This window comes from Sebastes umbrosus, chromosome 4 (genome assembly GCF_015220745.1).
Source record: "Sebastes umbrosus isolate fSebUmb1 chromosome 4, fSebUmb1.pri, whole genome shotgun sequence".
Taxonomy (NCBI): domain Eukaryota; kingdom Metazoa; phylum Chordata; class Actinopteri; order Perciformes; family Sebastidae; genus Sebastes; species Sebastes umbrosus.
Genome location: NC_051272.1, coordinates 26,368,114 through 26,393,083, shown reverse-complemented (window position 1 = coordinate 26,393,083; position 24,970 = coordinate 26,368,114). Strand labels below are relative to the sequence as shown.

Sequence of the window (24,970 nt, the reverse complement as noted above, 5' to 3'; positions counted from 1 at the left end):
TCCTGAGCCTGAAAGGAGGGTCAATTCCCCTCTTCTTGTTGCTATGACAACCCATCATGTAGCGCCCTAAAAATAATGATAAACAGCAAGACAGACAAAGAGAGGAGAGGACTGGAGAGAGGAAAGCAATAGCAAATAACTTCTTTAGAAACAAACATGATTACGTGGAGACAGGCTGTACGTGTGTGTGTGTGTGTGTGTGTGTGTGTCTCAGACATATAGTGAAGGAAAGGCACGCTTGGTCTCTCTTCCTCCTCGGTGCTGTGTGCAGGATGTGGAGCCCAGCAGGAAGAAGGAAGTGCTAATTGCTTCTCTTTAGTCTGCACTGAGAAAAGAGAGAGCTGTTAGCGCAGTAGGTCCACCGCTCTGACCGTCCCCTCACTCTTTCTTCATTTCTTTCTCTTTCTCTCTCTCTCTCTCTCTTTCTCTCACACACACCGGGCACTCAAGGTATTTATTAGTGTATATCTTGTGTCGTAAATCCTGATGTCTCTACCCTGGAGTTTTCAACCTCAACCCTTTCATACTGTCCTGATGGGCCAGAAGACATCAACTCCCTCTGCGCGTTAGTCAAACAGAGGCTCCACTCGCTGATGCAAAAATGCTGGTATTATTCCAGAGCAGGGATTAGTCTCTCCCCGTGAGGGGGGAGGGGAAGCCTTGACTTCAAGGGAGTTAAGGCTCAGACACACCAAGCCGACATCAAAGAACTAGTGGCGATGAAGGCCGACTGTTGCGTCCCCTCCCGTCACCTTCGTCTTGGCCGACAAGTTGCATTTGATCAGACCGCAAAGACTACAGCCGGTGGCCAGTTAGCGCCAACGTTCTACGCCTGCGTGAGAGGAGATAACTCTCCACACCAGCGGGCGGGAGTAGTCTGCATTCGTCATTCAAAATGGAAACGAGGACTTGCGGATGTACAAACCGTTGTTATGATACGTACGTGAAACAAAGCGGCATTTGCCATTCCGATCCTGGATGAGATGAAAAATGAGAAGAGCCTTCTGTGTTTGCTGTCATGACTATTCTCGTTTGCTTGCTTTCTTCACTTCCGTTTCTCTTCTCGCGCACTGATTCGCTGAAGCTGAACAGCCGATCAGAGTGACTTTTTTTTCACCATAGGGCTTGGACGCCGCTTCAACATGCTGAATCGGCCGAAAAACCTCCCAAAGGGGTAGACTAAATCTGACGATGTTGAACACACCACAAAAACTAAGGCGACAGACGCTCACTGACGGCCGACCATCGGCTTGGTGGCAGCCTTAGTCTGGAGCAGAGACATGGGCTGCAAAGAATGCAAGGCTCTGTTTTAGTGTGACCATGTTGCTACAGGTAGAGGTCTTATTTTGGACCCGTTCTAAACGGACCTGTTGAAGACCCTGAACCTAATGTGCCTAATTTGATTTTCATAAAAGACCCCCTCGGAAAAAGACCTGGAGATGGTCCAATATCTCTAGACCCCAGAGTTGACCACTGGTTTGAACACGGCCTTACTGGAACAGAAGAATCAAAGGATTTCACAGCGTAGACTAGTTTATGTTTCATGCACATGGTCAATGTGATGTGATTTGGGTAGTAATCGTTGATATACCAATCATTTCTTCATTTGAATAATATTTTAAAGTTAAATTAGTTCAATAGTTCTTATCTGAATGTAAAATCGGATCATCATCCATACCTGTAGACACATCAGTAAAATCAAAGTGAGTGATCAGAGCAAAAAAGGAAGTCTTTTTTTATTTGACAATTTCTTTTATTTGTGACTTTAATGCTGGTTGGTTGCACTGCAAAAAAAAACCCAAGTAATTTAAATCAGTCAAGCAAGAATCTTGTCATGATTACCAAAGGTGAATCAAATATTGAATCATCCTCAATCAATTCAGCCGGAAAATGACGGGGTGCGTGGATGCCATTTTCACCACCTGTAATTTGCGACACTACAGATGGCACCAGAGTTATGCAGATCTGCCTTTTTCCATGATTGGCTGAACAAAGAGGCTTTTATAGGGCCCTCTGAATTCCCGTGTGGTATTTTCAAAATGAAGAACTTTGATGAAAGAAAAGGTCTGAAAATGCCATGCTGTTCCTGACTCCTTCTCTGGGCGTTATAATGACATGACATTACAAGGAAATAAAGCAGGGTTTAATTTCAGTCTGCGTAATATGGAGGGAAGATTTGTTTTTGCCTTTGGCAGTATCCACTTTCAGAGGTAAACTTTCTAGTTGTGATCTAATTCTAATAACTATCAATCCCCATGCTGACAAGCAGATTTGAATGAACAGTGACACAGATTTGCATGAGTATATTACATCGTACTTAGAACAACACAGCAGGCTGTCTCTTTGAAGAGCAATACGAGACTAAACAAGAACAGAAAAAAAGAGATAGCCAGCAGGTTCTCTACCTAAGCCCTCGCACTGATTCGGTAAACATTACCCTCTGCCCATGTAGGTCTGTGTGAATGTTTGTGTTTGATTTCCATAATTTAATCTTGCCAGTACATTTGCAGTACGGGACTTTGTGTTTGCTAAAAATGCAGCAATAGAGGAGACCTGGCAGTGTTGAACGTTGGCAGGCCAAGTGTCTATTCTTGTGTAATAGTACAAACAATGGTACACATATCCAAATTATTCCTATCCCAAGATACCTTGTGTCTTCCCTTTTCCTAGAGTTTTGTGGGAAATTAATGATTTGGGAAAACGTTATGTCACCTAACCATTTAAAGGAAACATTTTGGGAAATATGCACATTTTTTTCTTGTTGAGATTTTGACACCACTCATGTCTGTACGGTAAATATGAAGTTTCAGCCAGCAATCGGTTAGCTTAGCATAGCACAAAGATTGGAAACGGGGAAACAGCTTGCCTGGCTCTGCCTGAAGGTGACAAACTCCATTTGCCAGCATCTTTAAATCTCACTAATGAATACGTTTTACCCCAAAATCTGTACAATGCTATTTTGTCACCTTTACACTTCGTTTTTGCACGGTTTAAACAAATGAGATATGTATAATCAGTGAGCTTTAGAGGTTCTAGAAGGTGGATTTTGTTCCCCCCACGCTCCCAGGAGGAGCGCTGGACTTTGAAACAAATTTCCCTAGTGGTCAAACGGTGGAATTACAACTTCCGTGTCCGTCACGTTATACCATAGGATCCAAAAGGCTTTTTCCCATAGACTTACATCGGGAAAGAAACGTCTGTAAATCAGCGGATATTTTTTTTTTGTTGAGGTAAATCAGCTTCCCAGTACAAACACTTGAACAGCCCTTATTTAAACCATTAGGTCCTAAAAGTTGTAAAATGCACTAATAGCAGAATCCAGAGTTATTTTCCTTCCTCCGTTCATGTGAATGAGCCCGAGACTGAGGCCGGACCGAGGGCTGGGAGGCGGGGTTAAAGGAAACGCTACTGCGCCTGCTCTATGGGCCTAATTCAGAAGATCACCGGAAGATCCAGGTCATTTTACACTCGGAAGTCGAGGTTTTATTGCTTCATGCGCCACCGAGCAACTGTCATAGGATTGAACGGGGCTCCATCTCCAACGCTGTATCCAGTTCTTTTTATACATCTATGCTTCTCCCTGTTTAAGCTAAGTTAGCTGGCTGCTGGCGGTGGCTTCATATTAATGTATGCCACTGTGCCAGGTATGGAAGTGGTGCCAATCTTCTCACCTAACTCTGCAAGGAAGCGAATAAGCAAATATCCCAAATGTTCCAAAACCTTTTCTTTAGAGTGGATGAATGTGAGTAAAAAGTACCATATTTCCCTATGTAAAGTCCTGGGGTAGAAGTATGAAGTTGCATGGAATGGAAATACTCAGGTAAAGCACCTTAAAATTTTACCTAAGTACAGTACTTGAGTAAATATCCTCAGTTACATTTCACCATTGTGTAACTCTGGCCTCTAGCATCACCTACACATCTCACCCCAAGCTGGATCATGAAAACTACCTGGAATCAGATACAGTGTTAAAATAGTGCTTGCTCATCTCCTCCCTGTTGTTTTAGAGGACATTTTGACTGCGGGTCATTTCCTTTGCATAAAAACGATTTCTCTCCTTGGTCCAATTTAGACAGTAAAATAATGGTAATTTCAGAAAATCTACAGTGGACGCTCTTGACTGCTGCATTGCCTCGTCTGTTGCCAATTTATGACGTTGGTGAGGAGAGTGGTTTTCAGGGTTATTGTACTTTATTTATAATGGGGTATTCTTAAAGGAGTTGCATGGTGAATTGGTGGCTTGAGGACCAGGACACAAATAATGGGAAGCAGCTGATGTGTTCTATGGATGCTGTTGAGTAGCTGACCATGATGGCCTGGCTGCCCTATTTGGTAAATGCAACACAAATGGGGTTAGCTATCTGCTTCACTTGAGTGGTGTGTATGTGTATGTGTGTGTGTGTTGCTGCATTTCTGGTGGGTTGCTGGAGAATTCCTCAGAGGGTCTAACCAGGCTAGCTGACTGCACGCAGTAAATTGGGTCACTACTGAATTAAACACCAGTGCCTCTGCTTTCAGCGCTGCTCCACTGCTGCGCCAGAGAAGGGCAGGTTAGAAATAGTCATGGCCTTAGAGTCCAAATAAACAGTCGAGCCTGGGCGGACAGGGAGAGTGGGACCGGTGCTGTGAACACGAGAAGTGGCATTTCAGAAGTCCGTCTCAAACAAACATGCCTTCTGTTGGGGAAAGGTTATGCCAAGCGTCGATTCTTTACCTGGCATCATCGTATGCAGCAGAAATCAACTTGGCACAACATTGGAGAGTCAGCTTTGACTGTGTTGTTTTCTCTAACGAGGAGCTAGAGGAGAGGGGAGGATAAAAGATATGGTGAGACTTACAGGGAGACAGGTATGAAGTAGGGGTGGGAAAAAAATCAATTCACCTTTGTATTGCAATTTTTTTTTTTACAATTCTGAAATTGATTTTTTTAATGCCAGAATCGATATATTTGCTTCATTCATTCATTCGAAGGAAATTACCGCTTTTATTGTCGTAGTCTGAGTAAGGTGACGTCATATCTGTTTGGTATCCGTCAACCAAAACAAACCGCAGAAAGTAGAAAACGGCGGAACGTCTGCATGGATACGACCTGCACCCTCACATTTTAAATCCAAAGTGGTAAACACTACACATACAGTAAAGTATGGAAACACTTTGGGTTTCACACATTACCAGGAAAAGCAGAGCTAGACATGATGGCTAAAGCTGCATGCTAACTCTGTCATGGACAGGTAACGTTATTGTATTGCGGTAACGTGCGGTCAAGTCGACCGTCACTCTCATCTCTGTGGTCAAATCAGTCGACGCTACAACTGTAGAGCACCCATACACTGACATTTATGTTAAATGCATTCAAACGGCCCCGATGGAGCTGACCATGGATGTATAAAGAGAACAGAGCTGATGGCAAGGGCTAGCGACGGACTTGGTGAAGTTAGCGGAAGTATAAACGTGTAACTACGTCCGTTTTTCAAAATAAGGTGTTAACAAAGGGAACTCATTCATCTTCAACCGCTGGAAGATGAGTGAGTTCCCTTTGTTAACACCTTATTTTGAAAAAAAAAAACTGTATATACAAAATACATATATATAAGATTGATTGGATTATATTCACCGGAAGTATAAAACATTACATGTCCCTTAAAAATTTAAAATAAAATACCACTAATTTATGAGGGTAATGTCTTTATTCTTTGATTTTTGGGTTGCTGGAAAAAATTCAATAAATAATTCCTGACAATGACTGATATATTTGACTTCAGGACATGATGTATGATTAAACTTTTTCCCATGGTCTAGTGTAAAAAAAGTTAACGAAAATGGCAATAAATTGTAATATGGAATCGCAATACTAGTAGAATCACAATATATATTGAATCGGCAGCCAAGTATCATGATAGTATCGAATTGGGAGATAGGTGTGCCGTCCCTGCTTTAGTATGAAGTGTGGTGGAGAGGACAGCCAAAAAGAGTGTGGCTGGCTATGGTTGTGGAGTTTCTGGAAGTTTTTTTGACAGATTGTTAGTCTGTTTCGAAAACCTTTTTTCTCCTGAGTGGTCAAAACTCGAGCCAAGCCAGAGGGTGCAGCTCTCAGTCTCTCTGCTGGATGTGTGTCAGCCACACTCCTGCTGCGCTGGAGTGGAGGAGGCAAAAAAAAAAAACAGAAGCAAGAAAATAGCAGCAGAAGAAAGGGGCAATAAAAAATTAATAAATTCTTGGTAGTAACATGAGAAATGCATAAACATATGCTTGCCTATTCCTGTGACTGAGGAAAGAGCAGAGGGAATAGATAACTTATAAGGCAGACTTAAGAGCAGCACATTTGTATTCAACCCTTTGTATGGCTTTAGTCCTCCTGTCCCTGTGGTTTCCCAGCGCTCTGCAGTGGTCCCAGAGCTCAACCTGCTGCATTCAGTCAGCCACACTCAAGGGCAAACACACTTTGAGGGCAGGGGAATTAATATTTGATATCTAGCTCTGCATCATGTGGTGAGGCAGACAGTCAGGCATACTAGAAAGCAGATACAGGATGGAGTCAAGCCCACCAATAGCCACTCCCTACTGCAGCGCCACCACTCTACTACAGAAAAGCTCACACTGCATTGGTTGGTTGGTTGATGGATTGGTACAAAGTGCCCTGCAGTATTGGTTGGATCTAGATGCATAACAAAAACCTGCTACAAATCATTAATTAAGTCACACCTAACGTGGTTATCTCAAGGTCCTACTGTATGGAGCAAATAGTAGCCCTGTGAAAGTAGTTTCAGTTCAGTGTATCCTCATACAACAATTCGTATGATATCTTACAAAAAGTTTTTCATATGTTTTCCTTGGAATGTTAAGCATCACGTGTCAATTTCCGCTCCAGTCTTCTCAAAATAAACTTCCATCTTCACAAGGAAACAACTTGGTTAGGTTTAGGAAACAAATGTACTTAGTTAGGTTTAGGTAAAGATGGTGGTTTCGGGTTAATAAAACACTGGAAGTGACGTAACTTACGTACGGAAGTTACGTGACAAATAAATCACGAACGCTGGTCTCCTGGTTGTAAGTCTTGTTTTTTTGACCCACCTATCCACCCTGAACTCCTCCCTACGCGCCGTTTGTCACTCTTTATACTTCCTGGTTCACAATTACGTGGATTACATACAAATTGATTTTGTGGGATATATACAAATTCTAGTGCATTACTTTTCGTTTGTATGGCTAGGAAAAGAGAACAGCCTGTTCAGTTTAAGCAACTCCAACTACTTGGTTTAGGTTAGGAAATGATTGTTGTCATGGGTAAATATTAATAAAAATATTATTGCTGGTGTGAAATGGGACCACCACAGCTTTACTCTTTGCTGTGCATTAACAGTACAGTACACTGTGTGCTGCAGAAACATCCAATATGAGTGTAATTCCTGCAAAATGAGAAACAGAGGTACAGGAGGAATACATCTTTGAACAGATCATTTTTCATAGATGTATCAGAAAAGGGTCTGTAATGGCTCCACGTGAGACCAGATTCATATCTCCCTTAAAGGGAAAGAAGTAAAGACCTTAAAATGTTTCTGACTTTCTGAGCAACATCCCCTGAATATCTTGTTTTTGTTGACCTGTAGTGTTTAAACTTCTCGCCCTGCTGCAGTGATGTAGATGTGTGCTCCCAGAATCAATACACTAGAAAAGAACAGTTTAAATATAAAACAAATCAGATTGAGGAAATGAATCCCCCTGGGAACATAGGACCGTGGCAACATACGTTTGAAATACTCGAGTCAACAAAAGCAGAAATCCAGTATTATTTCAAGAGCTTGTTGGTTATCGATGCTTCCCAAAAGGCCTTGAAACATAATCAGGATTGTGTGCTTTGCAAAGTGCAGAGACGGCCAGACAGCGGGGATACAGCTAAAGGTTTGTAGCAGACTGAAGCCCGTGCTGGATTGATTTCACAGCAGCTTGAGAAAGCACTGAAGGCTGGGATCACACTGAGCATTTGTGTCCGTGTGTGTTTGTGAGGGTGGGAACATGGCACAGCAAAGAAAACAAGTACTAAATATCAAGACTGAATAAAAATAACAATTCCCATCATAATCATGACAACAAAAAAATAATTTAGAACAAAATAGGGGCAACTAAAGACATACAGGTTGCCTAGAATACACTAACAGTGTATCTTGAACAGTGATTTTAAATAATACAAACTTTGTAAGCATATTATCATGTCCTCTGTGTAGCTGCTCCACAGTGGATGGCTTTAATGCCCTCTTAAGAACCAGAGTATCTGAGGTTGAAAGGTCTGAGATGCAGATCAGTGCCAGGCCCAGACAGCTTTTTTTCAGCTTAAAAGAAAATCACAAATACTGTAAAACCATGAAATAAATTCTGAATAAAAGGTGAGAGGAAGTAAGGATTGGGGCAATGTGATTTCTCCGCTTTATGCATGTTGTAACTAGGCCTGCGCGATATGAGGAAAAACTGAGATGTGCCATATATGTGGTCAATATTGCGATGACGATATGATTTGCAATAAATAAACAAATATTGAAATGTGCATATTAGCTACACTTTTGTCAGCTTGGTTGTCTTCAAATTCACAACCCAATTAGAATTGAATATTTTAAATATAACTAGGCTATGTGTTATTTCTGGAGCAGCAACTGTTTACAACAGCAAAACATACCATATAAACTCATTAATATCTCACTGGAAACAATCTAAAATGTTAACAAAATAAATCATATTCCCAACATCAAAATACTGAGTGAAGAACACAGGCATCAGTCAGTATCAGTTCTTCCTCCTGTCCTCTGTTTGCCTCGCTCTGCTGATGTGATTCACTGCCTGCAGGTAACGTTACCGCTGGTAGAGAGGAGGGGCTGCTTTGTCTCAGCCAGCAGATAAGTTTACAAGAATTTTAAGATACGTGGCAAACTAAGCTAAACGCTTAGACTACATACAGACAGCTTTTGTTGTACATATGTAGTATATAGGGATGCAGCAGGCGCGCGCTGGCCCTCACTTTCATTGCGCCACGGGGTTTTGCTTGCACCCTCTGACTTGCACGTGCGTTAGACTCCTTGGTCCGTGTTAAAAGACGGGTCGGGTGGGTTGCAGACATCGCCGCAGACCCCTGTCGCCTTTTACGTGGGCCGAGCACCGCCCTGGGGCACGATGCGGTTGGGGCACACTGAGGACAGTCCATCCCGGTGACACTTTGGCCACATCCACGGGAAGCACCTTCGCCCCAAGCCGACCTAGAGCCAATCGCGGCGCACCGCCTCGTATCCGGGACTCCCCAGCCTGCCGTGTATCACTCACACCCTCCAGCTATCGGCGAGTACCCAAATGTAAGTTCTTGTACTTGGTCTGAAAAAAGTGGTATCTGTCTAACGCACGCGCGAGTCAGAGGGTGCAAGCAAAACCCCGTGGCGCAATGAAAGTGAAGGCCAGCGCGCCGGCTGAGGTGGGATCCCGGCCCTGCGGGGTCTGGCACACCACCGTCCCGTCTCGTCTGCACCGTCGGGGAGGTCGAGCGTGAGGACCCGAAAGATGGTGACGAGAGGTTAACATCGCGCTGCTGTAAAGTGGTATCGATGCCGTTGTATCGGAGCCGTTTTGCGAGTACGAGTACATGAGCACAGTATCGGACCTGATACCCGATACTGGAATCGGTATCCCTAGATGAGAGACTGCAGACAGGGCCTATTGAAATATCGTTGTATATATATGTTTACATCATATTTATGCTTGTTGAACAGGTGTAATGATAACATATCATGGCTTTATACTTGCAAAGGTTTTATTGCACTTACAGGTATGAGCGTAGTTGTCGTCAACTCGACTTCACCTGGTTCACTTCTCTGATTCCACCGAGACCTGCCGATACCGGCCTCTCTGAACAGCTGTTCGCTGACCTCACTGTGAGAATGTATGTGTGTGTGGAGAACTGTGGAGAGGATGCAGCGTGATAATATACTAAACTAACTATAATATACTATACTAACTACTAGGGTCTTTAACCCTGGGGGACGGTTTAATACCGGGTTTCAGTAACCATCCCTAAATAAAATGTTTTTTTTTCATTCTTCGCGATTCAGGCAATCTTTTGCGATGTGTTTATCGCACATGTTCATATCAATCATGAAAATACGATTTATCGGTCAGAGGTATCACAGAGCTGGTTTTAAACAGTTGAAAACTGTGAAAGGCATAGTTTTACACACTTACAAGGGACATCATCAAAACCATAAGTGGAGTGCTTAATATGATGAAGATGGTAACTGTCAGTTTCCCCCATAATAATATTGTCTAATATTGAATTTTTTGGCACAAACAAATGTCAAGATCTTTGATGGAACTCATTGCGGGGATGCTTCCTACTACAAATGATTTCACAGTTGTGTGTGTCTGTGTGTTTGTCTCCTGCAGATGATGGGAAGCTGTCTCTGGATGAGTTCCAGGCTTTCTTCTCCGATGGCACGCTGAACGAGGAAGAGCTGGAGAAGCTGTTTCACACCATCGACTCTGATAACACCAGGTCAGCACTACTACACCACTACTGTGTGTGTGTGTGTGTGTGTGTGTGTGTGTGTGTGTTTGCCTACAGCATGCAAGATGGCTGTGTGTAGCTGCATGAAATAGATCTGCATACAGTACTTGTACATCTATGCGTGTGTAGGTGTTTGTGTGCTCACTCCACCGTGACTTTTGTTTTTGATCACATCTCACTATCAATTATGAAAAAGAGGGGAGATGCACGCAGTTGCTCTCCTGCTACACAGCCTCAGTATCACACTTTTCAATTGTGTGTGCATGTGTGCATGAGTAGGTAAAATGTATGTAATTTATCCTGCAGACAGAAAATGTCACATCCAGTTCCGAAAGCTCTTTTTATGGGGAACATTTTGTACCAAAAGCCCTTTACGTTAGGTGACACTTTCAATATGAAAATGAAAAAATGATGAAGGGAGAAGAGATAAACAGTAGGGCTGGGACGATACACCTATCTCCCGATTCGACACTATAACGATACTTGGACGTTGATTCAATATGTAATGGGATTTTTAAGTATTCCGATACAAGTATTGTGATACAAGTATTGTGATACAAGTATTGTGATACAAGTATTGCGATTTGATATTACAATTCATTGCAATTTTTGTTAATCTTTTTAACACTAGACCATGGGAAAAAGTTGAATCTTTTGGGGAACACTTTTAGGGACTTTTACTTTGGAAAATCTCTAAATTGAAACGGTAAAAATGTTTGATTTTCAGCATGTATGTGGTCAGAGATGTCCTGAAGTCAAATATATCAGTCATTGTCGGGCATTATTTATTACTTTTTTTCCAGCAACCCAAAAATGAAAGAATGAAGACATTTCCCTCACATATAAGTGGTATTTTATTTTTAATTTATAAGGGACATGTAACATGTTTTGTACTTCTGATGAATATAATCCAATCAATCTTATTTCCATATATGTATTTTGTATATACGGTCCCCTTTGTTGACACGTAACACACAACTTATTTTGAAAACTGGACGTAGTCACGTGTGTATACTTCCTCTAACTTTGCCAAGTCCGTCGCTAGTTCTCCCGTCAGCTTTGTTCTCTTTATACATCCATGGTCAGCTCCATCGTGGCCGTTTGAATGCTTTTAACATTGCAAATGCAAATGCATTTAATTTTGTAGGTCAGCATATGGGTGCTCTACAGTTGTAGCGTCGGCCCATTTGACCAGGGAAATGCGAGTGACCGCTGGCTTGACCGCACGTTAACACAATACGACTATGTCCATGAGAGAGTTAGCCGGCAGCTTTAGCCATGATGTCTAGCTCTACTTTTCCTGGTAATGTGTGAAACCCAAAGTGTTTCCATACTTTACTGTATGTGTAGCGTTTACCACTTTGGATTTAAAATGTGAGGGTGCAGGTCGTATCCATGCAGACCCTCCACACCCTCCTGTCGTTACGGCTTGCTGCGGTTTGTTTTGGTTTGAGACGGCTATGACATCACGTTACTCAGACTACAATATAAGCGCTAACTTCCTTCTACCTCTGCATAGACTCAAATGAAGCAAATATATCGATTCTTCTTTTCAAAATTGTTTAAAAAATTGCCATACATAGGGGAATCGTTTTTTTCCCACCCCTACTAAACAGAAAAACGGAAATAATGAAAGAATAGTGAAAACTGAGGAATGCCAATGTTACCTGTTTTTTTTTTTTTTTTATATCTTTTACCTTATTTTCTTCTCTCTCTTCATCTGTTTTTGCATTAGTCATCCTGATACCCCAGGACGTTAACCTCTCTACAGTACCTCTAATTGCTCCACAGGACACTGTATTTTGATTGGCTCTCATTAAATCAATTTATCGACCCTTTATAATCAACCAATCGGCTCATCCAGCCTGCAATCAGGAGAAGTGTGCTGACACAGTGGGATCTGAGTAATCAAAAGAGTGGCTCTGTTAATTTACACCTCGGAAACCTGCAGGGCCTTGAAATAAAATGAAACCAGGCAGAACAAAAGCTGACCTTTATAGCTGTTGTAGAATTGAATTAGGTTCAATATATAAATCCTCCAGCAGGCTCGGCCATTAGAGGAGATTTCTTTTTTCTTTTTTAAATCAGTGCAGCAAGCGGACCATGCAACCGCAGCCATCTCTCCGACGTCAGCCACCCTACCTCTCGTAGATGGTCGCGCTTTATAAATCTTATTCACTGCAGTGCATGCAGTCAGAAAAGTTTCTTCTCATTACAGTTAAGTAGACTTGGCAGCCACACGGCAGGCCTCAGCATTATCATGTGACAGCAGATAAGGTTATTGATTGGTCCGAGTAAAAGAAGAAATGACGGCGTAAGCGTTTCCTGTTGAAGCAGGAAGTTGATGGATGGAGAGGAGGGACGGAGCCGGCAAAGACTGAGCGCTGTCCTGCTCCCAGTCATTTGTCTCCCTGTCTCTGTCACTCTCTGGTTTCCTCCCATCTCCAGCTTTCTTTCCCTATCACGCTGTTTTCTGAGATATCTGCCCGGCCTACATCCTTCTCTATCAGTCTGCCCATCACGTCTCTCTCCATTCTGTCTTCAGCCCTCTCTGCCGTCAAATCCTCCCTGCATGTCTGTTTTTACATGAAATATTTTAATCCCTCCTTTTTTATCTTTTTGAGGGAAAGTATGTCCCATTTTTGTTGCCCAGTATTGCTTGTGATTGGTCAAAAAAAACTTGAAAAAAGTTTTAAATTCTCTTATCAACACAAATATGCTTGCTTTATGTAAATGTATGTATATATTTATTATTGGAAATCAGTTAACAACACAAAACAATGACAAATACTGTCCAGAAACCCTCGCAGGTACTGCATTTAGCATAAAACATATGCTCAAATCATAACATGGCAAACTCAAGCCCAACAGGCAACAACAGCTGTCAGTGTATCAGTGTGCTGACTTTACTATGACTTGCCCCAAACTGCATGTTATTATGATAAAGTGGGCATGTCTGTAAAGGGGAGACTCGTGGGTACCCATAGAACCCATTTTCATTCACATATCTTGAGGTCAGAGGTCAAGGGGACCCCTTTGAAAATGGCCATGCCAGTTCAAAATTTAGCGCAAGTTTGGAGCGTAATTTAGCCTACTTCACGACAAGCTAGTATGACACCAATGGATTCCATTTTTTTTTAGTTTCCGATGATGACAGCAATTCCAGTTTTTCCTCGCCAAAATTTAGCAGAAATTTGGTGCATTATTTTTATGATTTTATATATATATATATATATATATATATATATATACGTATATATATTATATTATATGATGCCAGTATCTTCACTCTTGCTTTAAAACTGAGCCCGGTTACAACCTAAAAATCGCAAGTTGCGTTAATGCGTTAAAGAAATTAGTGGCATTAACGCAAAACATTTGACATTTTACGCGTTAATATCGCATTAACTTTGACAGCCCTAGCATATATATTAATGTGCCTCTTTAATATGTACAAACTAGCAATAAGACATAAAAAACAATTCAATATGAAATTCTTTAAATTCCTAAGTTGGAATCCCAAGGAATATGAAACTTTGAGGGATGATAAATCTTATTAGTAACCCAATTGGCGCCTGTATCATTTGCAACAACATAATTACTTCCATTGTGAAAATGCAGCATCTGGATTTACCATTTGGATAATAAACATCTGCCACTTTTTTTTTAGCCAACCAAATGTTGGAACAGTTACAACACTGACAAACATCCCCGAAGGCAGTTTAAACTACATATTCATTGGTAAACAGGAAAACACGTTTAATTATGGGTAAAACTCGACTTTTAGTGGATATTTTTAAAGCCCATCTGTCACTGTCCTGGATCAGGATTCATTCTGGTACAACCCGGCGAAACTGCCGCTTAAGAAAATAAAATGAGCCATTATCAAATCAGACTGTCTACAGTAACAAGGATCATTCATGGACTTTTACTGATATTTTGAATATCAAATAGCAATGAAGTGATTTTTAAACCTCATTTACTGTATTTTTTCTAACATTCCCTTTAATGTGCAACATTTACTGAACACTAATTTATAATTAAGATGAACAGATGGACAGATGGAGTCTTTCTGCTTGTCTCCTCCTCTGTCTCCAGTTCTCCCATCATCAGTTACATCTCACATCCCTCTTTTGGCAGCTTCCTTTTCCCTCCTTCATTCTATCCGCCCCTGCCTCTCTTCCCTTGTTCTTCTCTTTTTGTCTCTCCTGGTAAGTCAACCAGGGAAAGTCTTCTTTATGCCAGTGAAGAATTGGCACTGCCAAATGAGTCCCCGCACAGTGAACTGAGCATGAATGATGGCAGTGGATTGATTCAGACTCCTGTCAGAGAGTCTTGTTAGATCGCTCCCTGCCTGCCAAACTCAGACTCTGTGTGTGTGTGTGTGTGTGTGTGTGTGTGTGAATGTATGTGTGTGAGTTATTGAGGCTGCATGCAAAAAGCTTTTCCTCTGTTTCTGACCCTGCTCTTCTCCATCCTTTTCCTTCCTTCCTACTTTCCTTCCTTCCCTCCCTCTCTCTCCCTCTGCTGCTCCTCCGCTATGCTGTGATAGTAATGTTGACACTAAGGAACTCTGTGGTAAGTGGACTGCACACACACACACACACACACACACACACACACACACACAGACACACTCGCTGCCCTCATTTTCTCTCTTATCTATTATTAAAAAGTACTTCTCAGTTGAAATGCAATTATTTTTTCTTTAAGATATACGATATCAATTCAGCCCCTTTCAGCTAACCACTGCAAATAATCTTGGGACTCCAAAAGTTGTATAAATCTCGTGCCAATTTGCCTGTGTGTGTACAGACTACTTTGCCAAGCACATGGGGGACTATGAGGGAGTTCTGGCCTCGCTGGAAACACTCAACCTTTCCATCCTCAAAGCCATGGACTTCACCAAAAAGGTAACAGTGTGTGTGTGTTTGTGTGTGTGTGTGTGTGTGTGTGTGTGGCCCGAAAAGGCCTGTGAATGATAATGATGAGGCAAAAGTGTGTAATAAGAACGCCCTTCTTGCTTTAGGCGTGTCATTTTCACGCCATGTAGTCTGTACTGACTGCAATGTGATGACATACTGTAGAATAAAAGGGGAGAAAGACCTCTAATGGCAGGCGGAAGGGGAGGAGAATGGGTCCAACAAACACAGGACTTTCAACCAGGAGACTGGTGTTTTGTTTACGTTAGTGACGTTTGTCACTTGTTCCGTAGTGATGTTTGTCCCATGTTTTCTGTAGTGATGTTACCTTGTTTCCGTATGTATTTTACTTAGGTAATGTACTTATTTAAAGGCCAACCATGGCATTTTTCCGTAACCTGACTAAGTGGTATTGTTGCCTATACCTAAGTGGGTGGTTTTGTTGCCCCATGCTGGTACTGCACCTTAATACATGTACTATCCACGCTTTGGCAAGGCAAAACGTGACACTGACACGCTATCCTCTGGTGGACAAAGAGGTAATAGTAATTACGCTATGCCGAAGAGTTGCTGTGTAGTTGGTTGCACCAACAATAAATCCCAAAACATGGATTTACCAAATTTGTTCCCATGCCGTGTCCTAAAAAAGATATGATTGAGTGGTTTCATGGCTCCAAGCTATAGACCAGACCAGCATTGCGTCATCGCAGATGTTGCGCTCCCTTTCAGGGGAACGAAACTCTCTGTCACAGGATAGAAAACGGAAAATGACGACAAGCTGTTTTGTAGCGGGTTAACTGAGACTTTCACACTGAGATTTGAGGCACATACGATACGTAAATATTCACTGTCAGTGTGGTAAATCACTAAATGATGCTGGTGACAGTGGCTAGCATGGCTAGCTAACGTTAGCTTGAGTGGGAGGCTGCTGCAGTAAAACAGTCAAACATTAACGTTATAGCAGCATCATACCGTTGTCTCCAACTACATCTCAGCCTATAGATCAAACAGTTGGCTATTAACAGGCTGGTTATTTACAGACAACACTTAGGCTAGCGTGGTTCAATCAAATATGTACAATATAGATGTCTATATAAGCAATATCTGGCCACTGTGTTGGACGGGGGAAGACTGAAGGGACATGGCGGCGATCAACCTTAATTTATTAAAATATCGCAAACGCTCAGGTTCAGGCAAGATCGCAAAATAATTATTAGACAAGAGATGAAGCATACGGATTTGTCAAAATTACAATCCAAACATACGTCAGTTTGCATTGAACTCTATAGGATCTTCTGCTTTAGCGAAGTACCCGTATGTGGCGGTCTGATGTGTGTGTTCTTTTAAATGGAAATACTTTAATGGAGACTGCTGATATTTACTTTCGCCTTTTAATATAGTTGGCTTGTAACCCAACTTAATATTAACTTCACTGGCGAGCAGTACTGTACGTTCTTGCAATAACCGAATGTCAAATGTCTGGCTCTGTGCCCTCACAACCTGTACATGCTGATATGTACAGTATGTGTGTCTTCTGCATCAGTTATACAGATGTGGAAGAAGCACTGTGTCCACATTTGACCCTCCAAACATACAGCGCAATGTACAGTGAGTCTATTCTCATAGATCAGGTGTAATGATGTGTTTACGGGTTTGAGGGTGCGGCCAAAATAATGGCATGTCAAGGTTCACCCTTCCGCTGGTTCAGATTGTTAGTGTACAGTATGAGTGTGTGTGTGTGTGTGAGTTTGTGTGTGTGTGTATGGCAGTCAGCTGGAGAACACTAATGTGTTATCCTAGTTTTTCCCATGTGCTATATATAGCAGCTGGTCCACAGCCACTCTGCCATATCCATGTTCATGTTCGAGTTCTGCTTCAGTGTGTGTGTGTTTAGCACTCTGATTCTCTGTGTGTCTCGATATCTCTATCCAACAGCTCTGTCTTTATCTTTCTTTCAACTGCAGGCCATTCAGCAGCACACACACACACACACTTGCCCTCCCTCACACACAACCTCAGGCTAGTTTCTCTCTAATGAGCAGCTATTGTTCAATCAATCAGTTGAGTGTCTCTCTTGTTCTAACGCTGTATCTCTTGTGCTCTCTTTTCTTCTCGCTCTCATTCATACTGTCCTTTCCCCTGTAACACTCTCTCTCTCTCTCTCTCCTTTCTCTGGGGCTGTGATATCATTATATAGTCCGTTGCGGGCAGTGTGGCAGAGCTCCAACAGTGCTGTGTAAGGGATGGACCGGCTTAAAGAGTCAAATAGCCGAACTAAAGCGCAGACACTGCTGACGAGTCAAATATTGATGGAGGTTTTGTGTTTCAGATTTCACGGCTACAATAGATTTTACTGCAGAGAGAGAGAGAGAGAGGGAGAGAGAGAGAGAGAGAGAGAGAGCTTGGAGGCTAAACTTTGTCTCTCTGCTATCTTTGTTTCAATTACAGCCCAGAAGCTGCAGCTTTCAGTCATTTAGCAGACATTTATTTTTAGATTTTCTTCTACTCTCTGCATTGTAGTGTTTCCTCTGCCTCTGTGTTGCTCTCATGTTCTCTCTTTTTTCTCTGCCTCTACTTTAAAGGGACTATTTGTAACTTTGTACGCGCATAAATGTAGCGGGTCGTCACACATGTGCGCTCACATATGCGCGTTCGCGTGTGGCCGCTGCCTCTCCAACTCTGCCTGCCTGCCTTCGCTCAGAGAGCGCGCGCGTTCTCAGCTCGCTCCACCTCTAGACGTGAATGCGCGCTCACTCCTCACTGCAGAAGAGTTAGTTTAGCTCTGAGAATATCTAGTGAATGCACAGGTGACGTTTGTGCAGAAAAAAAATGCTGCAGCTCCTCCAGACCAACAGAGGTTTCCCGTGTCTTGTGAAGTGACAGAGCTCCTTAGCTAGTAACGTTACCCTTTCGTTACCGACCGGGTGCCGGTGTCTCCTCTGCTCTCCGGCTGCGGGAGGAGAGAGCAGGGAGACACGCTGCAGAGCCCCGCTGCATCAGCCTGCACTTAGGCAGGAAAAGCCAACACTAGGATCAGATCTAAATCATGTTCATGGAGAGACCTTCGTCTGGTCGGCTAACATTACTGCCAAGCAGCTGAAATATAGAGTGATATTGTGGTTTTAGCTGACGTGTGTCGCCTCACTGTTTTGAGTGATGCTCGTTCAGGTATATTGAGAGCGAGCAAGCGCGAGCCCGACGCTGACTTTCGTTGATTTCACGGCCACAGGTGTCGCTGTTAAGAAGCATTTCTGAAAGTTACAAATAGTCCCTTTAAGTCTGTCACTGAGTGACAGGTGTGTTCTGGGTGTAATACGAATTAAATCCTGAGTATTGCACATCGGTGTGCAGTGTTTTGGCATCTAATAAGCCTTTAAATATATTGATCTGTTACTTAAACTGGACTTCCTAGATTGTATTTCATTGTCTCTCTCAGGCACCTTAAACAACACGTGCCCACCAGCGCAGCCCGCTGTGCTGTTTTAACATAGAGCTATTTTTGGTCTGAATCCCAACTAATGGTTAAGGCGCATTTCGCATAACAGCAGCATCCACGGTTCAATTGCGTCTGGGTACCGCATTGTCATACCCCTCTTTCTCACATTGTCAACTTTCAAATAAAGGCGAAAATCTTACATCATTGTTAATCATAAAAGCCAATTCAAGTCAAATGTGTCACAAAGTTAGTCTATAAAATGACAAGACAGCAGCATCACACATGTGTCTGCACATTTACTTACTGTGATATACAGCAGTCAGAGATTTTGAACATTACCGATAATAGTAGGTCATTAGTCCACAGGTCCATCCAGACCACCAGCTGTCTGGAGGAAACTAAGTGCATCTTTTAGCCTCCAACAGCTGCATCAGAACACATATGGTTATGCCACTTAGCCACTGTGAAACACTGATTATGGTTGACAGTCAGACAAGTTATCCCTTCTAGTTTTTAAAAGATATCAGATTTCAACACCATCTAAACTCATTTGTATTTATTTTAATTATACAGAAATTCAGGGAAAGGTTTTTTAAAAATATACGAGGTACTCAAGTTCCTAAGAACCCACAGAGCTGGTACCTGAGCTGTGAAATGTAGTCTGCAACAAACATATGATGTTGTATACAAGTACTGGCAGTGTTGATAGCATGTACTTTTATTATTTTTCACCTGTTATAGTAATTAGATTAAAACAAAAACAAATTTAAAAACCCATTTGTCCACTTAAAATCAACTGGTGCAGATTAACTACCAAATTTTAACCTCTTAGACTACATCCACACTTATACGTTTTCATTTTAAAAAGCAAAGCTTTTGCTATGTTTATCCCTAGCGTCCACACTACTCTGGCGTTTTCGCATTTTAGTCTGGACGGACAGAAACAGAGACCTTTGAAAACGATGATGCAGACACCCACGTTCGCTTCTTGATTGGGTCTTATCAGTCATGACGTGTTCTTCCCTGATTTGTCTCGCCCCATTACGTGAACCTTTTCCGGAGGAAAAAAAACGACATCAGCCTCGACCACCGGTGGTTAATTTCAACATGGATAACGAGTTACAAGCCTTGCTCACCTTGTTGTCTATGCTAGCAGCTGTTGTGCTGTTAAATTCAGCATTTTATGTTGCTGCTACTGCCTACATGCGCAGGAGGAAAGCTATTATTCGAGCACTTTACATTAATTCCCGTATCCAGTGCTACTTCCTGTTGACACATGTCATGTGGTAAGCGTTTTCAGGCGTGGTAGTATGGAGGGCGATTAATTCTGAAACAACGTTTTAAATCGAAAACGATCTCCGTCCAGTGTGTGTATTAGTGTGAGTGTAGCCTTACTCAAAATCACTCCTCATGCCATTTGAGCAGCACTTTTAGTATTTCATGGTTAGCCAATTCTTGTTTCAAAGGGTGCCTCTTCAGAGGCTGGAGCTTATCTGCTCCTCGACAAAGGTCTAAGTGGATAGTCTGAGTGCTAATCCACAAGTACAGATAAGAGCCTAAGTCACTGGACTGGCAGTAAAAGCTGCATATGTTTCAGTTTAACATTCCCCTTTAAAATAGGAACACCAGTGATGCTCATTTCTGTATCTTTTCCTCCTGCACATGTCTTTACCTTTAACTGCCTCCTTTCTGTACTGTTGGTCTCATTATTCACCTCCCCACCTTGCCCCCCCATCTACTGCATTCCTCTCTGTCTCGTCGCTCACTCCCCCATTCTGTCATGTTCAAAAAAAGATAGATAATCCCATACTGTACATGTCAAGATATAGCAATAGCGATATATAATAAATATATCATCAGTCAGAAAACAGTAGAAGCAATGCATCAAATTGGTTGTTGTGTTTACTTTAAAAATTACAAAAATAGGTTTCAAGACAACATCCATTTTAAACACTGGAGAAAATTGAGGCAGATGTGAGGAGGCGGAGTGGGTGGAGCTAAAAGACAGAGCGTGATATTAGCTTGAGCAGAAGGCTGTAGCCTGAGCCCTGGCCTTTCAGAGCCCAGTGAGAATTGATTAGCTCCCCATTCACCTCAATGAATATAGACACAGAGGAAGACTGAGTGGAATAGGAAGGCAGACTTTGTACTCTGCTGTTACCTACGGTACTGTGCAGAAGTGTAGGGGGGGTTCTTCTTTCAAGCACTTGGCTGGAACCCAAGGACAAGAAGAAGAATAAAAAGGGTCTCCAGAATATTCAGCGGAAATTTATACCCCAGCAGTATTGGCTCTGCTATGGTGCAAAAACCTTGCCACATTTTTGCAATGTCGGACAGGATTTAAAAAAAAAGCAGACTTCTCCTGGATTAAAACATTCTAGCGCAGGGCCTGTTCGGAGCGCGTGCCCGTCCGGAAGGGGCTAATTGCTTGGCCCCCAAAAATGCTGCTTTCAGCGTTGTCAAGAACCGCAGTATTGGCTTGCACTCGCCAAGTGTGAAGTTGATTGGATGAACAGTTCTCTAGATATGCGAAGGACAGTCATACATACATAATTGACATACATACAAACTGTACATATAGGATACTTCCTTTATAGCTAGATGATGCTGCTACATTGCCACCTATTGGCCTAATGGCACCAAATTTGTCATGGTACCTCAGACATCATATCTATACACGTCCACCAAATGTGGTCGCAATAGCACTAAGCATTTAGAAGATTTGCCTTTTTTCGTAATATAAACCCTGCCTACAGCATTTGAGCTAACTTTGAGGGGCCAGCTATGGTAAAACTGTTTGGGACATCAAAAATGCAAAAAATGTAATTTTTTCCGGCTTTGTCCAGAGATGTTCTGTACCAAATTTGGTGACAATTGTCAAGGCTCCAAATTTGTAGGAGGAGTAGCAAAAAACATAGATTTGGACACAATTAAAAATGGTGAAAAATCAATCTAGACGCAAATGGGCGTGGCTTATATGGATAGATCCGTCTGGCCCCACAGAATCCAGGAAAATTAATTTATTTTCTTTGGAGTAAAGCTTCAGGTTAAAGGCCAAAACTTAAAGTTAGTTGTTATAGCGCCACCATGTGGTCAAATTGCACCACATTTGACACTGCTCTCCATGGGGTCCCCAGCAATCCACCCACCAAATGTGAAGTAGATTGGATGAGCAGTTCTCAAGATACAGTAGGTGATGGTACAGACAGACAGATACAGTGATTCCTCCCTTTTTTTTTTACTTTATTGTAAGATTACAGTACCTAATGCAATACCTGCATAATCTACAGACCCTTTTTTTGTCAACGTCATGATTACGTCAAGGTGTTAGCTGGAGGCAAAACAAAGGAAAGACTGGAGGCAAACACTAGCAGTGGGCTAAAGTTACATGTCGAAAATGTCATCTTGCTGTGTTGTTGGGTCCCGATTCAAGATATCACACACATTTGAGATGACAAACAATGTCATCTCAAATGTGTGTGTTAAACTATTAGCAACCCTTTCTCTCCATCTCTGAAACGCTTCGCCGATATTGTACGACTCTCTTTTTGACTGACTTCACTGAAGGATAGTTAACTATAGGCATCCAAAGATTTAAACGCCCTCAATTTATCTTTACAGCGCTGCCGTTGACCACCAACGGCTGGCTACTTAGCTAACTTAGCTTGCTAATTCTGCCATGCTGCCGTGCAACACAGGAAATGAGCCGAACAAAGTTATCACTCATCTGGCGGTAGCACTGTGCTTTCCTACGCTGTGATAAGAGTGTGTGGATGAGGCATTAAGTTGTTCAATTTTACTCATTTAATGACTGACTAGTTAGCTAGCAACCTTGCTAATTCCACCATGCTACAGAAATGAGCTCAACAGCAGACAGCGCTGCGTCGCGGTCCCTCTGCCTCGCTCCTCGCTGCTAGGAGACTACTTCGCCGGGAAGAGAGCAGGCTTTAGCCAGCTAGCCTGTCAGTCTCCAGACAAGCTAGCTGGCTAACTAGCCATGTCCGGAGATAGGCAATCTAGCTAGCTAACTAACGTTATCGGCTATCGTTTAACAATATACATCATCTGAATGTATCCCTTAAGAAAAAGTTTGACATCCACAGCTGTAATCCATGCAGCTGGGTAAACTGCTAAACCACAGCGATACAGATACTCTCCGCCTGTGTCACCATCACTCGTCATCCTTCCCTTCGCGCTCCCAGAGGGACAACCAACGCGCTAATAATTAATGTAAATGTGATATTTCCATTCACATCATGCAGTATTCATTATTTTGACTGTCAAGGCATCAATTAGTGGAGGCAGTCGTCGCTGCCCGTCTTAAGAGGCTCATGAGATTCAGCAAATGCGAGGACCATAAAGTAATTAGTGGTGATTAATAAACCCAAATCACCTCTGATCCCACATCAGATCAGTCCGGGTATTAATTGTAATTATCCTGCTAATAAACAAAGGGAGCATCAGAGTTATTTCAAAGACATAATTATCTTTAGATGGAAAGATTACTGCAGCAACTTAAGATATATATTAAGAGTATGATCTGCTTTGTGTCTGTTAACTGTGCTATTGCATACCCATTTTATTGACTCAACTGATTGTTAATGCAAAATTGTGCCAATTTTGAAACCAACCCAATAAACAGTACATTAAAATATATCCCTGTGTTGGGGGGGGGCAGGTTTATTCAAAATGATTGTCAAATAAACAACAGGGGAAAAACTAAATAAATAATTTGTGCCAATAAATCCAACAATATGTCTTTTTCACAGCAGACATTTTAACAGGTCATAGGAAGAAATGCAGAGGTATAATCAATAACATTAACAATGGATGTATTCCATTTATGTGAGCCATCTCCAGGGTCCTGGTATTGTGCATGCTCGCAAACTGACATGTGAAAAAGGTCAATTTTCTTGCTTCAACCTGATTGAGTGAGTCTTAAAAACAGTAAATATTTAGTTGTGATTCATTGTTAAGTCATAAAGTACAGTTCATTTGTGTCCTTTAGTTGTGGAATGCAAGTTTTGGAGCCCACTTCATATTTTGTACCAGAATCTTCGCTGTAAGTAAAAACTTAAATCAACACCTCTTTTAACTCAGTGTAATTAGATAGGTTGTCAATTTCATGTTTTATCCTTGAAATGCATTACGATACTGTTAGTGAGCTGCCTCTACGGCAGTGCCCGGCTGCCAAGCCGTGCGTAATGCAGCCTTCGGATTCAGCACCCCCGTAAATGGACAGCGACAGAGTGCCCTCCTAATCAGTAAACAGAATATGAAACTCATCAATATAAAACAGTCCTAGGGCTGTACCGAATGTTTGGAAGCTTCAAAGCTTCATTCATAACATTCAAATTCTAAATCAACATTTGAATATTGTGCAGTGTTTTTTTCATGCTGTTAAAACCGGTACTTCTGCACAGCTGCAGATAAAGATCAGGCTACACTAATATTATTAGTATTTTGCTATTTGTAGAAGTAGATTCCAGTGGGTGTTGCATAAGATAGTTTCTGACTCGTTTGATTCAAACATTGACAATAACTCCAGAGCGATATAAAATCGACTCCGGCCCAAGCAGGAAAAGTTAACAGTTTAGTTTGTCCGTTCTGCAACATGGCGGACTCCGTGGAGAGGGGACCCGCTTGTAGATATAAAAGACTTATTCTAAGGTATAACGAAAACACAACAATTCTTATCAAGTGATTATACACTAAAGAAAACATATTTATTAATATTCTGCCAATATATCCCCTTAATTGTTACACACTGGTCCTTTTAAAGTACGTGGACGCAAGTGGAAATTCTAAGTAGGACAAAAAAAAAGACAAAAAAAACTGTCAACTTTGTACCATGACATCCCACTTCAGCCCATGTCAGCGTGGCATCACCTCAAGAGTTATTGCAGGTTACTATGGTGACAGTTGCCATAGAGACCGGATACTTTGGTGACAGTTGTCCTGGAGACCGGTCTGAGATAATTTAAGTCCACATCGAGCCAGCTTGTTAAGAGATCGCTTGGCTATCTATCAGCTTTTCGCAAGCTGGTCCCTCACATGTCGTCATCCAGCATCATA

General features: G+C 42.0%; 1 protein-coding gene and 1 long non-coding RNA gene across 3 annotated transcripts in view; one reads left to right on the top strand and one right to left on the bottom strand.

Annotated features, from left to right (window-relative positions):
- necab2 (N-terminal EF-hand calcium binding protein 2) overlaps positions 1–24,970 on the top strand; it is a 154,129-nt gene that overhangs the window by 41,782 nt on the left and 87,377 nt on the right. For both annotated transcript variants that reach the window (XM_037766615.1, XM_037766614.1), the window contains exons 3-5: positions 10,417–10,525; positions 15,090–15,115; positions 15,353–15,450. In XM_037766615.1, coding sequence (XP_037622543.1) covers positions 10,417–10,525; positions 15,090–15,115; positions 15,353–15,450 — 233 coding nt within the window. The remainder of the gene's footprint in view (positions 1–10,416; positions 10,526–15,089; positions 15,116–15,352; positions 15,451–24,970) is intronic.
- On the bottom strand, positions 1,012–22,828 carry LOC119486541. The gene is made up of 3 exons (XR_005206550.1): positions 22,592–22,828; positions 6,669–6,674; positions 1,012–1,022 (listed from the first exon to the last, which is right to left on the bottom strand). It is a non-coding gene; the product is annotated as an uncharacterized LOC119486541 (long non-coding RNA).